Source organism: Saccopteryx bilineata, chromosome 6 (assembly GCF_036850765.1).
Source record: "Saccopteryx bilineata isolate mSacBil1 chromosome 6, mSacBil1_pri_phased_curated, whole genome shotgun sequence".
NCBI classification, from domain to species: Eukaryota; Metazoa; Chordata; class Mammalia; order Chiroptera; family Emballonuridae; genus Saccopteryx; species Saccopteryx bilineata.
In genome coordinates, this window is record NC_089495.1 from 104,892,110 (window position 1) to 104,910,449 (window position 18,340).

The window sequence follows — 18,340 nt, forward strand, 5'->3', positions numbered from 1 at the left end:
ATTGGAATATCAAAACAAGGTTTTTTAGGGAAACGTGGCAAATTGTTGTCATCCCTACAATGAGGTTTTGTTTTATTTTATAATGATGTTTTAAATAGTAGTTGAATGGCTCACTTGGAGGAAATCAGCCAGTCAGTTTGGGAACAGGCAGTTGTGGCCCATTGATGTTTTCTTGTTGACCACTAGGTTCTATGACCGGAAGTAGTTGCCATGACTTCGTGCCTACTGTTTTCTAGCTGCTGGCCTGCGCTTCTCCCCTGTCCCCTGAGGTTTTCTTCCTGAAGTGCAGCGTGGTTGAAAGTGTTGCCCTGCTGACTCTGCACTTAAATACCTGCCGCCTGCCTACAGGGAGGGTGTGGGGGGCTGTTCCCAGCAGAGGCTTCTTTTCTGCTTGGAGTGTTCACACCTTGTTAACCTTTCCGGGCTTCCAGCTTTACACACTGATTTCTAATTTAAAGGCGTTAGACAAACTAAAAAACCCCCTCAAAAGAATTTGGAGTCCTGGCGCTAAAATGCAACATGGAAAGCTTTTGGGTGACTGTGGATAATTTTCCTCCTTTTTCTTACACTTTAATTTGCCAGGTTTTCTACAGTGAGCATGTGTTTCTCTTTCTTTCTTTCTCTCTTTATTTTTTAATAATTTTATTTTTTTAATGGGGCGACATCAATAAATCAGGATACATATATTCAAAGATAACAAGTCCAGGTTATCTTGTCGTTCAATTATGTTGCATACCCATCACCTAAAGTCAGATTATCCTCTGTCACCTTCTATCTAGTTTTCTTTGTGCCCCTCCCCCTCCCCCTTTCCCTCTCCCTCTCCCCCCTCCCCCCGTAACCACCACACTCTTATCAATGTCTCTTAGTCTCACTTTTATGTCCCACCTACGTATGGAATAATGCAGTTCCTGTTTTTTTCTGATTTACTTATTTCACTTCGTTTAATGTTATCAAGATTCCACCATTTTGCTGTAAATGATCCGATGTCATCATTTCTTATGGCTGAGTAGTATTCCATAGTGTATATGTGCCACATCTTCTTTATCTAGTCATCTATTGACGGGCTTTTTGGTTGTTTCCATGTCCTGGCCACTGTGAACAATGCTGCAATAAACATGGGGCTGCATGTGTCTTTACGTATCAATGTTTCTGAGTTTTTGGGGTTATATATATACCCAGTAGAGGGATTGCTGGGTCATAAGGTAGTTCTATTTTCAGTTTTTTGAGGAACCACCATACTTTCTTCCTAATGGTTGTACTACTTTACATTCCCACCAACAGTGTATGAGGGTTCCTTTTTCTCCACAGCCTCTCCAACATTTGCTATTACCTGTCTTGTTAATAATAGCTAATCTAACAGGTGTGAGGTGGTATCTCATTTCAGTTTTGATTTGCATTTCTCTAATAACTAAAGAAGATGAACATCTTTTCATATATCTGTTGGCCATTTGTATTTCTTCCTGGGAGAAGTGTCTGTTCAGAGCATGTGTTTCTTGTTCCTTCTCATCAAGAGGAAAAGCAGTGTCCTAATTAAAAATTCATATGCTTATGTCCTCTTGTAAGGGAGCAGCCAAAGAGCCTTTTGATTATTCAGTCTTTGCCCTCATTGCCTTCTTTATCTAATTCTGTTTCCTACATATTATGTTTAAGTATGTGTTTAAGTATTAGGTTTAAGGATGTGTGAGGAAGCCCTTAATTTGTTAAGTATCAACAAATTTACTTCATGGCTGAGTTTGTATACTTTTAGCTTTTTTCTTTTTTTTAAATAAGAGTTTATTTGAACCAAATTGGTGACATATATTAGGTAGTAAGTTCTCAAATGCTCTACACTGTAACAGTATGCAGTTTCTCTTATGCATTTGAAATGAAGGAGTGTATGCAAGGAAGATTACATGAAGGTGGGAGAGACCAAGGTGGGGAGTGGACTATAGGATAGTTACGATTATTAGCGCTCTTGAGGGCGGTTACATCTTAGAGGAGTTGGAAAAGAGGCATTTTAAAGGTGTGTTAACCTGTATTCACAGAAACAATGGACAGGGATTTCTAAAGCAAAGATAACTTATTTTGTAAAGATGTAGTATTGCTGGGGCATGACTACCCATCGTGACCTGCCTAGTTAGGAATTTATGATCAAATGACCCTGAGTTTACTTTCAATACAATCCCTTTTTTCGTCCATAGTTCCTTCTCTTGGTCATGCGCCAGTCCAAAGGATACATTGATGACTAACCTTTTGGTCAGATAGTGTAGTCTCACAGTGCTAGGAAGGCTCATTCCCAGGCAGGCTTAGTATGATGTTTTCTTGTTGATCACTGGGGATAAGGCAATACTGTAACTGGGATCTGAGTGGAGGCTAATTTTTTTGTAAAAAGGGAAGGGCAGTTAAATGAAAGACAGTTAGCTCTTATGGCCTTCGTTGCAAATAAAGCACCGAATCATTTCTATCCTGTGAACTGTCACATTTGAGTTTTGTCTAATTGCCAAGTTCTATTTTTCTTTGGCATCTAGTATAATATTTACATAAACCATGAAAAGAGTATTAACAGTTATCTAATACTGTATTTCCCCATGTATAAGATGCACCCTTTTTTGAAAAATTTGGGGTCTAAAAACTGGGTGTGTCTTATACAGTCGTTGTAGATTTTTTTACTTGCATTTCCTGCTTTTTTGAGCTTCTTTTTGCGTTCATTGTTGAAGACAGTGATTTGTCAGCAGACACACATGAGGACAAACTAATGAATGGGAGTTTTGACAGTGATGAGGAGTTGTTGAATTTTATGATGAATAAAACTGGAGTTCAGTAACTTTATATAATACTTTTTTTTTTCAAATTTTGGGCCCCAAAATTAAGGTGTGTCTCATACACTGGAGTGTCTTATACACGGGGAAATATGGTACATGTTTAATAATCATTAACAGTTATACTGTATTCTATACAAAAAGCCAATATAAAAGGTTATACTAATAATAGTATAACTATTACTATGACTGATATTATCAAACAGATGAAGACAAAGACGAGCAGAATGCATCCTGAGTTCAGTATTACTCAGTAGGTGTACAGACCTTGCGAGGTCTTGGATGGCTGTCTGCCTCTGATACTGGCAGCCTTGTGTCCTCGAGGAGTCTCTGCTGTCGTTGTAGGGGAGGCGAGTGTCAGAGATGAGTCCAGGTTCATTTGTGGTGGTGTGCCTGATCAGTTCCCTTCCAGTAGAATTGGAGAGTGTCTTTTATTTGATGTTCTTTCCAAAAAACAATATCTAGAGTCTTTGTTTCCTGGGAGCTCACTGTGGCATTTTCTTTAAGTGACTCTATCAAATCTTGGCAATAGTATAAGTAAGATAACTCCTTTTGATAATGTTAGTTCATAAGATCCTTCATCTAAGTTCAGCTTAAACACACTGATGCATACAGAGGAATGCAAAAACCAAAAAATGGGTTCGCCAGGGAACCAGGAAAAGAACCAAGCAGCCATTGTGGGTTTCCCATAGCCCCGACTATTTAAGTGACAGTCATTGTTTACCCTAGGAGATTTTCATTGGTTGTTTTACACGTTTCTCATGCAATTTAACATAAAAAATCCTTTGATGTGTTCCAGGGCCCTTCTGGAACCCTCCAAGTTATTCCTGCACATACTGAGATTTTTAATCCTTAAAACCTCAATTTCTCATAAAAATGAAGAAATAAGCAATTTGTGTTCTTTAGCTTGGCAGATTTACAAGTGCATTTTATAACCTCTAGAAACAGATTTCATAGACATCAGTGTCAAATGTTAACATGGACTTATTTTTGTAAAACCCGGGTGAAATAAAGACATGTTTTACTTAAACCAATAAACATAAATTAGCTTTTATTTACTAAGGATTAATCGTAGATCGTGTGAACTTGAAAAGCATTTGAATTAGTGCCTATATTTCTGAGAACAGAAGTACATCTTTAAATTAATTTTAACAGTACCATCTGGAGGTTGAAAATTATCTCACATTTACAACATATCTATATAGACATACACAGACAGAGTTATAGAACAGTTGGACCTAAATTTTGTTTTGGAGAAATTTACAATTTATATCTGTTCTTGACAAATCAAGGCCCAAATGACCTTCCCCTTTTAAAACAGGACAGCCGTTTTTAATATCTCAAAGGGCTGGACTGACACCTGAATAGCGTATAGGTTGATCCACTTACGTCAATCCTCCTTCTGAAGCTCCGAGAGACCAATAAATACGCTTTTTATTCTTTCTCCCTAATTTTAAAGTCAATTTTTCTAATTGTGTGCACAAAAGATTAATTTAGAAATATTACAGGATTCTTATCTTGGTCATCTTAGTATTAATGAGAGGCTGACTGTCGGGCTTGTTGGACTTGGAGGCATGTTAATGTTGAGATCTGTAGAGTCTAAACCAGGCATCCCCAAACTACGGCTCGCGGGCCACATGCAGCCACCTGAGGCCATTTATCCGGCCCCCTGCCACACTTCTGGAAGGGGCACCTCTTTCATTGGTGGTCAGTGAGAGAAGCACTGTATGTGGCGGCCCTCCAACGGTCTGAAGGACAGTGAACTGGCCCCCTGTGTAAAAAGTTTGGGGACCCCTGGTCTAAACAAACTTCTAGGATGAACCAGGCCTTATGTGCATGTCACCAGATGAGCCAAATTCAGTAAATATCCCTGCAGGACTGCTTTACACCCCAGAGCAGCAGTTTTCAACTGGTGTGCAGCAAGAATGTTTAAAACATGCAATCCCTAACTATTAGTCAGGGGCACTGACCTCTTTTCCCTTAGATTGTCAAATAAAAAATGACAACAGCCAATACAACAATAGCTATTCAGTGTGGATGAATCACAATTACATCTATTTTTTTTTTGTCAGATTGGCAAAACATATTTTTTGGCTGTCCACAGAATTTTAGAAAGTATGAAAACTGCTGCCCTAGAGGAAATTTTTCTCAGGCGACCCCACTAAGTTTCTTAGTCACCTGAGAATATCTGAGCAAGGGTCAGAGAGAGTTTACCAGATGCCTCTAGAACTGTGACTCTTTCCAAGGTACAGGCCTCTTTCTCGGGCCCCTCTCTGGAGTGAACCGTTGCAGGGAGCCTGCCCTTCCCCCGGGCTCACTGGCTTCCTCAGGCCCGGCCACGCGGCTGCCGTGGACGGCTCTGCGGCCTGTCTCCACCACTCCCTCCAGGTTCAGAGGTCTCAGCACCCACCATCACTTCAGGGGCTGTTGGGATTAGGGAAGCAAATGTCCTTTCTCTTTTGGAGTTAGAAAGAGTTCAATCTCTTATGTAACCAGGAAAGATTTTATTTAGATTGTCAGTAAGCAATTCAGTTAAAAAGATTAAAAGCAGCTGCCCATTTTTTCCCCCTTTTCTTAAGTTATCTCAACCCTTACCACCTCACGGGTTTTCTAAGAACAGCTCAAATAAAGTCATGGCCTGCTACTAAGGAGGCCCAGAGTCTGAGAGAAACTTGCCCAAGTGGGGAGCTGGTGGGGCACATGGGCCCTTATTTGTTTATAGTACTGGATTCGGTGTGCAGGGTGGTCCTGGGTGGCCTTCTTCAGAGTCCTGCTAACTATGTCAAATACATGTTTATGTAAAAATGTCCAAACCTATGGAGAATTTAAAATTTTAAAAAAATTTTATTGATTGATTTTAGAGTAAGGAGAGAGAGAAAGAGGTTGGGGAAGGAGCAGGAAGCATCAACTCATAGTAGTTGCTTCTCGTAAATGCCTTGACCCAGCAAACCCAAGGTTTCGAACCTGTGACCTCAGCATTCTGGGTCAGTGCTCTGTCCACTGTGCCACCCCAGGTCAGGCATGTGGAGAAGTTTTATAAGAGTTTATTTGAACCAGCTGATGGCATGTGCTGGAGAACTAGATCTCAAATTCTTCCTCAATTTAAAAAAAAAAAGATAAGTGAAAATGATTTTAGAGAGTTTTTTAAGGCAAGAAATTGTTCTTTCATACTTAAATTGAGCACCTCGTATATCAGTAAACTAAAATGGTACTATTTGCTGGATCACAACAGCTTTACTAAAGTAAATTGAATCTATAGTATACTATTTTCACCATTGGAGTTACTGGTTCTTTTAAAAGTAGAGCACGTATTCAAAATATGTATGTAGCATTCCCTCCTTATCTAATGTTGTATTCCAGAGTGCAGCATTAGTTTCCATCAGTCATGCTTGCATATTGATTCTGTGTTTATACAGAACAGGGGTCCCCAAACTACAGCCCACAGGCCACATACGGCCCCCTAAGGCCATTTATCCAGCCCCTGCTGCACTTCCGGAAGGGGCACCTCTTTCATTGGTAGTCAGTGAGAGGAGCATAGTTCCCATTGAAATACTGGTCAGTTTGTTGATTTAAATTTACTTGTTCTTTATTTTAAATATTGTATTTGTTCCTGTTTTGTTTTTTACTTTAAAATAAGATGTGTGCAGTGTGCATAGGGATTTGTTCATAGTTTTTTTTATAGTCTGGCCCTCCAACAGTCTGAGGGTCAGTGTACTGGCCCCCTGTGTAAAAAGTTTGGGGACCCCTGGTGTAGAAGGTGTGGAGAGACCAGAGAGGAGTTGCTTTGTTTCCTAGCCCCCTTATTCTTTTCCTAAGTTAGTAAAATTTCATTAGAAATATTTTCAAAGTAGGATACTAATCTGAATAGCAGCAAGAAGAAGCAAACAGCCTTCCTCTTGTTAATATAAACTCTTTTCTGAAATGAGAGCTATGATTATTCACTATTTGGGTAAGAGCTTTGTGAACTGAACTGGAATCACAAGACGCCTTTGGATGGGTCCTGAGAGGGAAAAGGAAATGCAGAGACTCGCAGGGCTAGAGGCACTGTTGGTGGCAGGATAATCCAAAATGGCAAGCTCAGACCACTGTATGTTTGGAGGCCTCTCTGGTACTTTTGTAGAAAGATGAGTATTTTAGATGCTCTGGATTTTGAAGCCACTGTGATCCATCAGTGAAAGCTGCGTTACTGAAGCAAAACTGGAAAGGCACAAGGAGTCAGAATGGCGCTCACACTTCGAACTTTTGTGTTACTTCCTGCTCTGTGCTGAGGTTGTTAGGCTGCATGCTCTCTTCAACCTTTGTGCCAGGTTAAAATAGATTTGACTTCCCTTTCTAAATGTGTGCTTTATATCCTTTGTCTGATTTACCTTCTTAGATTTACTAAGTAGAGCAGGTGACAGTGTTTGTAAGAGGTTGAAGCAAGATTTTTCCAGATAATTCTAATCTGGATAGTGTGGGGAGAGTTCATTGCACAGCAAAGGGGAGTGTTGGTGCCATAAAGTTATAAAGTGAAAGGAGGTCAGGCACCATAAACTTAGATTGATGTTGATTAATAATGTATGTATGTGTTCTGTGTGTTCAGACTTTTATTTAATATGTGATAATATCCATTTTTCTGCCTTATCATTCAGACTCAGATTGATGGACAACTTTTCTTAATAAAGCATCTTTTGATTCTTCGTGAACAAATTGCTCCATTTCACACTGAATTCACCATTAAGGAAATTTCCCTGGACCTCAAGAAAACTAGAGGTACTTTATCGTCCTGGCTGCACAGTGGGGTGTGTTTGGCCTGTCCCAATGTGTCAGCACAGGTTATAGGTTTATTTTATGTTCATCTGCAATTCTTTGCATGCTGTGCTTGCTGGGCATGTTACTTGTTCACACTAAGCTGAGCTGTCAACATCCTAATTACACCTATACTTGCTGTATTTTCTCTATGAAAGGAGCTATATCTGAGCATTGCAGTTTGTAAGATAGTATTACCTCTCTTAGACTCTGCTGCGAATTACCATAACCAGTTAAAAAATGAAAAACCAGTATAACAGCTACTTACAGTGTCAGCTAATTGGTTGGTTTTAAACACTGAGTTTGTCAGTTCATTAAAATTCTGGAAGCCAGCTGGGTAAAAGGGGAACTGTACTTATCTGAGTCTGAGAAGTTGAGTTCTGTCCCTGGTTCAGCGTTTCCTGGCTCTTGTGTGATGGATGGGTGTTGTAGCTTTCATGTGCCCGGTAAAATGAGCATAATCAACTTGTCATGATACCTTTACCAGGTTATCAAGATCAATTAAGGTCATTAAGAATGAAAATATATATTAAAGTGCTTTGTAAGCTTAAGGTTTTCAAATGAACGTAAGTGGTATTATTGTTAAAGCAGTTGGTTTTTAAGTCATGTTCTAGAGCCATGATGGCAAACCTTTTTATAAAAACCACCCACTTTTGCAGTGCTGGTCAACCTGTCCTCTAGGGCGGGAGGGACCAGGTTGACCAGCACTGCAAAAGTGGGCAGTTTTTATAAAAAGATTCGCCATCACGGCTCTAGTGCTAGGGTGTTTGAGTTGGTAGTAGTAACTGAGTTATCTTGGGAGAGATGCTTCATCTGTCCTAACGATTTGTCTCGGAATTAATAAGCGATGATCTAAGATGTTGATCTTAGGCAGTGAAGAATATACTGCAAATACTTCTTATTTTTCTTAATTACTTAAAAATTACCTAAACTTTATCTTTTCTTAACCATTTTCAAGAGAATTGAGCTCTAATGACTTAAGTCATTCCTTTATGTAATGAATGAGCTTTCTTATGTCTTGGGGGGAATTGAGAAAATTCATAGTCACTCAGTTATTTTCTATGTTCTGTGGTTCACTGGAGCTCCAGATACAGGATTTCCAAGGGTAGTAGGTTATTCCCGAATGATTGTGCCTATAAATTAGTCGAGTTTATTTAACTCACCTGAGATCCAACGTGGTCTCTTCTTTCCACTGCAGAGAATGCTTTTTGGTTCTGTTGGAATTTGGATAGTGACCTTGCGTGTCATTTGTATACTTTGTGTTTTTGGTTTTTTTTTTTTATAACGGCCAGTTTTCTTGGCTTTTGTCCTGAGAGAATGCGTAATTTTTTTTCAGTTTATTCTCATCAGAAGCTTCTGTCTCTCAACCATTCTAGTTGATTTTCTTCTTTTCAGTGAGAGATGTGGAAATGGTGCTCTTAACCTTGAAGCATGCCAGGCACTGATAGTCTTTATTTTAGTGATAGGATAAAGCAGAGCTGATCTACTTTCTTTCATTTTTTAAAAAAATTCATAATTTGTTGCTGCTGGGTCCTATTATAGATCCACTCAGGTGTGAGAAAATGAAGTACCCTAAAGTTTTGGCGAATACCGGCTTAAAATATATTTTCTCTAAAACATTATGAAGTTTATGTAATCTTCCATAAGTTGATCTGATTCTGTTTATTAAAGCCTCACTCTGAACACTGTCTAATAGTGAGATCAGGGTTAGGGCAGTAAGGGCCCTTGTGGAAAACCAGGATTGGAACCTTTATATGCTTTGCTTTCTCTAGTCTGGCAAAGCAAAGATATGCCTTTTACTGACTACCCCTTAATAATACTTACTATCTTTACTTTTAAGCCTCTAACCTCTCATGACTAATGCTGTATCTTATTGCATTTGAACATCAATGAGACCTCGATTAATACTTTACATAGATTCTAGTTAGTCTGGAGGTTAAGGGGTAAATATGTCCTTTTGGTGTTTTCTTTCTGGCTGACACATTAACTTATTCACTCCGTTTCAAATGAATAAATTTCTGTGCCAGCCAGGATCTTAACAAAAGAAGCTGGGTAAGTATATGAATATTTTTTTCAAACACTTATTTGTCATCATAAAAGTAAAGCAGTGAAATTTAAGGTATCAATTACCATTTATCATTTTTCTTTTTTTCAATAAATGAATAATTAAGTTTGATAGTCATCTTACATTTCTAACTTCTAGAAAATAACTGTGTGTGGGTGCTGTGGCCATCTTGATGCTAACTGCACTGTTGTGGAGCTGGTTTGATGAAAATGAAACTGTTCTCACTTTGTGGTAATAAAGAACGAATATATGTTAACACACTGAACAGTAATCAGCTTTTCTGTTGAAACTGTACATATTTACTGGATGAGTAATTCTGTTTCACAGATGCAGCATTTAAAATCCTGAACCCTATGACCGTTCCAAGATTTTTTAGGCTGAATAGCAACAATGCCTTGATAGAGTTCTTGTTGGAGGTGAGGAGGACTCTGCTTCATTGGTGGTGGGAGATAAATGACATTCTTTACATGCCTGGTAACTTTTAGGCACTTCAAAACAGGAGGGATTGATTGTCATCTTTTTTAGGGTACTCCTGAGATAAGAGAACACTATCTTGACTCTAAAAAAGACGTGGACCGTCACCTGAAGTCGGCCTGTGAGCAGTTTATTCAGCAGCAGACCAAGCAGTTTGTGGAGCAGCTGGAGGAGTTCATGACAAAGGTACCAACCTGAGTGCAGGTTCCAGAAAGTCACTGTGAATTCCTCTCTAGGTTTCCTTTTCCGATAGTTCCTCTCTTGTGAAAGTTCTGGCAGAAAGAGATAGTGAGGCCACGTCTTCAGGATTTTGTCTAGGAAATCATGCTGTTTCTTTTTATGGAAGTGTATTGTTTTGAACTTTGAGATAAAAACTGCTTGTAGGGTTTTCAGTGTCTAAGAGAAGAATGCTGCTATTGCAGAGCTAGTGATAGCGGACCTCTGGTTAGCTGTGTTCTGTTGGTCCACATTGGGAGTGTGTGCCTGTGTGTGGTCTGGGCGCCCGCTGTTCTGGGTCAGGACCTGCGTGACAGTATTCACCATCCTGCTCATTGGGGGTTCCTGTTACTTAAATGGATGAATTATTTTCCTCTGTTCTACATGCTTTTTCTCCTTTGCATTTGCAAGGATAATCAAAAATTGAAGATTTTATATCACTTCATTGTTAATCACCAGATACATGAGTTTGTACCCATCTGTCTATCTTTCTGTCTCCTAGCTAAAATCTATTATTAACTGGTTAATACCACAATGAAAAATTCAGATCATGGCTATTTTGAATTTCCTGTTCAACCTAATCATTAAGTGTTGTTACTAAGGACTTTTCTTATAGCTATTTTTAAAGTCTTGAGATTAACTTTTATTTAATTTATTAAGACTCTACTGCTTGTCCAGACTTGTAATTAGAAAACATAAAAAGAATAGCAATACCATCGACCTTTCTCTCAAATTTGCTTATCTAAGTCTTGGGAGACATGTGTATCTGTGACATGGCCAGGAGAGAGCTGAGCAGATTTTTCAGAAGAAACTAACTGTTGCTGGTTCCACAAACACTTAATACCTGAAGCCTGTGATAACAACAGAATGTGTTAGTTTTAAAAAATAATAAAAACCAAAAAAGCAAATACAGCAATGTTTAACCACCCCACTCTTTGTTCGTCGTTGGAGGGTATTAATCATCCGGTGGATTTTAGTCCATGCAGGTCAAGTATTTGCAGTGTGTTTATGTGTTTTTCCCCGCCACATAAATTTAAAAAGAGAGATGGTGGAAAAGTTTTATCCCAGGTTTTAATTTTAAAAAGTGGTACAAGTATTGATACTTTGTAATTTATTGATAAGATATCATAGTTTTTACTGATGGAAAGCCAGCTTATAGATTATAGTTTATACTGTTTTTGGGAAAACATCCACATTAACATCGGTGGGAAATATTGTAGATGAGTATTTTGCAATAACAGAGCAGCAGAGTGAAATGTTCCATAGGAACAAGTTGATTAAAGCATTTTTCTAGAAAAGCACAGTTTCCTTGAAATAAGAGAATGAAAATTTACTGGTGCAGTTGTCCAAGCTGACCTTAGGATAGTCTGATAAACCTGGCAGAACTGTCCAGCTGTATATTTTGGAAGACTCTGGAGAGTATGAGCATTTTAAAAAAATTAGAGATTTATGTAGAAAATATATATTCCAAGTCTGAGTTATATAAAGGCTCTCCATGCACATGCTCTGTGTCCATAGTGGGGACATATATATAGCTAAGCTGTTCATGCATCTCTTTGTATACATCTCTCTGCAGGGTTGGTGAGGGAAGGGCCCTCCTCTAATCGTCATTGAGAAGCCAGTCCCACCCCTTCTCAACCTGTGGTACCCTTGCTTAGATCGTTCACAGTTGCCTCAGTTTTCCTTTTCCAGCCCTGGTCCTTCACTGCTCCTTATGAGTTTCCAGTCAGAATATTTAGCAGTGGACTGAGCATCACTTTTATGGTGTCTTATTCCAAATTCAGGTCCCTTCCCCTGTCCTGTTGGCATAGAATGAGTCAGACACAAAGACACACACTGTATGCACGTGTGTGCATGCACAGGTGCACAGCTACATGTGGTCATTTAAGACTTGGCTTCCTAGAGTTTGTGGACCACACGTTTTTATGTTGTCCTGGTGAGTGTTAGTACTATTCTGAATAGCAGAGACAGAATAAAGGATTTAAAAACTTAAAAATGATTTTTTGAAGGTAAATCTGCAAAAGCAGAATCTTCTGTCTCTGGCAAGCAGTGCTTCTACCTTGATAAATGATTGTAGGAAAAACAGCATCCACAGGTACAGAAAGGAAGTAGTATTTCATCTTTCACTTGGATGGATGCTTGTAGGTCTCAGTATTTACCATTTAGATGTAAGTTTCATGGAAATAAAGTGTCCTCAGCTTGCTTCTATGTTTGGACTGATTTTATAAATATATATGGGTTTGCATTATAAAACAAATTGTGTGAGTATGTAGAGAACACTCTTAGGTTGTCAGAAAACTTGTTTTTGAGCCTAAAGACTTGGGGTTTGGTTTTGATCCCCTGTCACCTGCTGCCGATTGACTTTTTTGTCTATGTAGCTCCTTCTTGGGCTGTTCTTGTTGAGATGCTTCCTTTTCATTTATTCCCATCACACTCTTGGCACCTGAAGTAAAAACAACAACTTCACAGACTGAGAACCTAAAGTTTTACAGATGTAGAAATGTTTATCTCGTGACCAACATACACGAGATAAACGTTTCTACATCTTACTAAGTCTAGTATAAACGTCCTGATTTGGGGGCACAATTCATGAAATTTATTTAGAAAAGTAAAGTAAGTTCTAGAAGACCATACATGCTCTATGATCTTATGCCCAAGCCAGTGACCCTGCGCTCAAGCGGGATGAACCAGTGCTCAAGCCAGATGAACCTGCGATCAAGCTGGCGACTGTGGGGTTTCGAACCAGGGTCCTCAACATCCCAGGTGGACACTATTAACTGCGCTACCACCTGAGCAGGCTCAAATTTTTCTAATGAGACTATTTTTTTATTATTAAATTTAATGCAGTGACATTGATAAATCAGGGTACATATGTTGAGAGAAAACATCTCCAGATTATTTTGACATTTGATTGTGCTATATACCCCTACCCCAAAGTCAAATTGTCTTCTGTCACCTTCCATCTGGTTTTCTTTGTGCCCCTCCCCTCCCCCACTCCCTCTCTCCATCCTCGCCCCATCCCTCCTCCCCCCACCCACCCACCCCCGTTGCCATCACATTCTTGTTCATGTCTCTGAGTGTCATTTTTATGTCCCATCTATGTATGGATTCATATAGTTCTTAGTTTTTTCTGATTTACTTATTTCACTCTGTATAATGTTATCGAGGTCCATCCATGTTATTGTAAATGATCCGATGTCATCATTTCTTATGGCTGAGTAGTATTCCATAGTATATATGTACCAAAGCTTTTTAATCCACTCATTCTCTGACGAACACTTGCGCTGTTTCCAGATCTTCGCTATTGTGAACAATGCTGCCACAAACATGGGGGTGCATTTCTCCTTTTGGAGCCGTTCTATGGTGTTCTTGGGGTATATTCCTAAAAGTAGGATAGCTTGCTCAAAAGGCAGTTCGATTTTCAGTTTTTTGAGGAATCTCCATACTGTTTTCCACAGTGGCTGCATCAGTCTGCATTCCCACCAGCAGTGCAGGAGGGTTCCCTTTTCTCCATATCCTCGCCAGCACTTATTCTGTGTTGTTTTGTTGATGAGCGCCATTCTGGCTGGTGTGAGGTGATATCTCATTGTGGTTTTAATTTGCCTTTCTCTAATGATTAGTGATGTTGAGCATTTTTTCATATGCCTATTGGCTATCTGTATGTCCTCTTTGGAGAAGTGTCTATTCATTTCTTTTTCCCATTTTTTGATTGGATTGTTTGTCTTCCTGGTGTTGAGATTTACAAGTTCTTTATAAATTTTTGGTTATTAACCCCTTATCAGACGTATTGTCAAATATGTTCTCCCATTGTGTAGTTTGTCTTTTTATTCTGTTCTTGTTGTCTTTAGCTGTGCAAAAGCTTTTTAGTTTGATAAAGTCCCATTTGTTTATCCTTTTATTTCACTTCCCCGTGGAGATAAATCAGCAAATATATTGCTCCGAGAGATGTCTGAGAGCTTACTGCCTATGTTTTCTTCTAAGATGCTTATGGTTTCACGGCCTACATTTAAGTCTTTTATCCATTTTGAGTTTATTTTTGTGAGTGGTGTAAGCTGGTGATCTAGTTTCATTTTTTTGCAGGTAGCTGTCCAATTTTTCCAACACCATTTGTTAAAGAGGCTGACTTTACTCCATTGTATTTCCTTACCTCCTTTGTCAAATATCAGTTGTACATAGAGCTGTGGGTTTATTTCTGGGTTCTCTGTTCTGTTCCATTGATCTAGATGCCTGTTATTATGCCAGTACCAGGCTGTTTTGAGTACAATGGCTTTGTAGTATAATTTGATATCAGGAAGTGTGATACCTCCCACTTTATTCTGCTTTTTTAAGATTGCTGAGGCTATTTGTGTTCTTTTTTGGTTCCATATAAATTTTTGGAATATGTGGTCTATATCTTTGAAGTTTGTCATTGGTATTTTAATTGGTATTGCATTGAATTTATAGATTGCTTTGGGTAATATAGACATTTTAATGATGTTTGTTCTTCCTAACCATGAGCACAGTATATGCTTCCACTTGTTTGTATCTTCCTTGCTTTCTTTTATCAATGCTTTGTAATTTTCCGAGTACAAGTCTTTTTTTTTTTTAATTTTTATTTTATTTATTCATTTTAGAGAGGAGAGAGAGAGACAGAGAGAGGAGAGAGAGACAGGGGGGAGGAGCTGGAAGCATCAACTCCCATATGTGCCTTGACCAGGCAAACCCAGGGTTTCGAACTGGCGACCTCAGCATTTCCAGGTCGACGCTTTATCCACTGCGCCACCACAGATCAGGCCCGAGTACAAGTCTTTAGTCTCCTTGGTTAAGTTTACTCCTAGGCACTTTACTTTTTGGTTGTAATAGTGAAGGGGATTGTTTTCTTAATTTCTCTTTCTGACTGTTCATTGTTGGCGTATAAAAATGCCTCTGATTTTTGAGTATTGATTTTATATCCTGCCACTTTGTTAAATTTATTTATCAGGTCCAGTAGTTTTTTGACTGAGACTTTAAGGTTTTCTATATACAATATCATATCATCTGCAAATAATGATAGTTTTACTTCTTCTTTTCCAACTTGAATGCCTTTTATTTCTTCTTCTTGTCTGATTGGTGTGGCTAGGACTTCAGGACTATGTTGAATAAGAGTGGTGAAAGGGGCACCCCTGCCTTGTTCCTGATCTTAAGGGGATTGCTTTTATTTTTGCCCATTGAGTATGATGTTGGCTGTGGGTTTCTCATAGATGGCTTTTATTATGTTGAGGTATATTCCCTGTATTCCCACTTTGCTGAGAGTTTTGATCATGAATGGGTGCTGGATTTTATCAAATGCTTTTTCTGCATCTATTGAAATTATCATATGGTTTTTCTCCTTTTTTTTGTTTATGTGATGAATCACATTGACTGATTTATGAATATTGTACCAGCCTTGCCTCCCCAGAATAAATCTCACTTGATCATGGTGTATGATTTTTTCCATATATTGTTGGATCCGGTTTGCTAATATTTTGTTGAGGATTTTAGCATCTATATTCATCAGAGATACTGGCCTATAATTTTCTTTCTTTGTGTTGTCTTTGCCTGGTTTTGGAATCAGAATTATGCTCGCCTCATAAAAGGAGCTTTGGAAGTCTTCCTTCCTCTTGAATTTTTAAAAATAGTTTGAGAAGGAAAGGAGTTAGTTCTTCTTTGAATATTTGGTAGAATTCACTTGTGAAGCCATCAGGCCCAGTACTTTTTTTTGTTGGGAGTTTTATGATAACTGTTTCGATCTCATTTGTTGTAATTGGTCTGTTTAGGTTTTCTGATTCTTCCAGATTGATTTTTGGAAGATTGTATGTTTCAAGGAACTTATCTTTTTCATATAGGTTGTCTGGTTTTTTGGCATACAGTTCTTCATAGTATTTTCTTACAATATTTTGTATTTCTGTTGTGTCAGTTGTTATTTCTCCACTCTCATTTCTAATTGTATTTATTTGAGTCCTCTCTTTTTCTTGATGATTCTAGTTAAAGGTTAATCAATCTTGTTTACCTTTTCAAAGAACCAGCTCCTAGTTTCATTGATCCTCTGTATTGTTTTTTTAGCCTCTATGTCATTTATTTCTGCTCTGATCTTTATTATTTCCTTCCTTCTACTACATTTGGGCTTTACTTGCTGTTCTTTTTCTAGTTCTTTTAGATGCATGGTTAAGTTGTTTATTTGAGCTTTTTCTAGCTTCTTAAAGTGTGCCTGTAGTGCTATGAACTTCCCTCTCAGGACTGCTTTTGCTGTGTCCCATAAATTTTGAGTTGTTGTATGCTCATTGTTATTCGTTTCTAGGAATTTTTTTATTTCTTCTTTGATCTCATTCTTAATCCATTCGTTATTTAACAACCTGCTATTTAGTTTCCATGTGTTTGAGAATTTTTGAGCTTTTCTGTTGTGGTTCATTTCTAGTTTCATGCCGTTGTGATTGGAGAAAGTGCTTGATATGATTTCAATCTTCTTAAATTTGTTGAGACCACTTTTGTGCCCTAACATGTGGTCTGTCCTAGAGAATGTACCATGAGCACTTGAAAAGAATGTATATTATGCTGCTTTAGGGTGAAAGGTTCTGAAGATATCTATTAAATCGAGTTGATCTAGTGTGTCCAAGAAGTCTGCTGTTTCTTTGTTAATTTTCTTTCTTGAGGATCTATCTTGTGATGTTAGTGGGGTATTGAAATCCCCTACTATTATAGTATTGCTGTTGATCTCGCCCTTTAAATCCATCAAGGTCTGCTTTATATATTTAGGTGCTTCTATATTAGGTGCATAGATAATAGTTATATCTTCCTGTTGGATTACTCCCTTTATCATTACGTAGTGGCCTTCTTTATCTCTTACTATATCCTTTGTTTTAAAGTCCAATTTGTCTGATATAAGTATTGCTACCCTAGCTTTTTTTTCATTTCCATTTGCATGAAGTGTTTTTTTTTCATTCTTTTACCTTCAGTCTATGTGCATCTTTTGATTTTAGGTGTGTGTCTTGTAGACAGCATATGTATGCGTCCTGTTTTTTTATCCATGCAGCTACCCTATGTCTTTTGATTGGATCATTTAATCCATTTACATTTAAGGTTATTATTGATATGTAGTTGTTTATTGTCATTTTATTCTTTAAAGCTGTATTCCTTTTTTGCTATATTCTTTTCCCACTTTGATCTGTTTATAACAGGCCCCTTAACATTTCCTGCAGCATTGGTTTGGTTGTAATGAATTCCTTGAGTTGCTTTTTGTCTGGGAAGCTTTTTATTTCTCCTTCGATTTTAAATGATAGCCTTGCTGGATAAAGTAGTCTTGGTTGTACGTTCTTGTTCTGCATTACTTTGAATATTTCTTGCCATTCCCTTCTGGCCTCAAGTGTTTCTGTTGAGAAGTTGGATGTCATCCTTATGGGGGCTCCTTTGTAGGTGATAGCTTTTTTTTCTCTTGCAGCTTTTAATATTTTCTCTTTATCGCTTAGCTTTGGTATTTTAATTAAGATGTGCCTTGGTGTAGGTTTCTTTGGGTTTCTCTTTAATGGAGTCCTCTGTGCTTCTTGAACTTGTGAGAGTTTCTCCTGCCTTAATTGAGGGAAGTTTTCAGCTATGATATGATTGAACAAAGACTCTATCCCATGTTTTTTTTCTTCTTCTTCAGGAACCCCTATGATGCGGTTGTTATTTCTCTTCATGTTGTCACAGAGCTCTCTAAGAGTTTCCTCAGTCTTTTTGAGTCTCTTTTCTTTTTTCTTCTCTGCTTTCATGCCTTCATTCCAGTTGTCCTCGAACTCACTGATTCGATCCTCAGCTCTATCTATCCTGTTTTTAATTCCTTCCATTGTGGCCTTTATTTCTGATATTGTATTTGTCATCTCCGACTGGTTCTTTTTTATACTTGCTATTTCTTTATTTAGGTGTTCATAATGACCATCCATTGTTGTTCTAAGATCCCTAAGCATCCTTACAATCATTATTTTGAACTCCGCATCTGGAAGTTTGATTATTTCCATATCACTGAGTT

General features: G+C 38.2%; 1 protein-coding gene across 2 annotated transcripts in view; it reads left to right on the plus strand.

Annotated features, from left to right (window-relative positions):
- COG3 (component of oligomeric golgi complex 3) overlaps positions 1–18,340 on the plus strand; it is a 70,876-nt gene that overhangs the window by 38,954 nt on the left and 13,582 nt on the right. For both annotated transcript variants that reach the window (XM_066235414.1, XM_066235415.1), the window contains 3 exons: positions 7,430–7,550; positions 9,979–10,067; positions 10,177–10,311. In XM_066235414.1, coding sequence (XP_066091511.1) covers positions 7,430–7,550; positions 9,979–10,067; positions 10,177–10,311 — 345 coding nt within the window. The remainder of the gene's footprint in view (positions 1–7,429; positions 7,551–9,978; positions 10,068–10,176; positions 10,312–18,340) is intronic.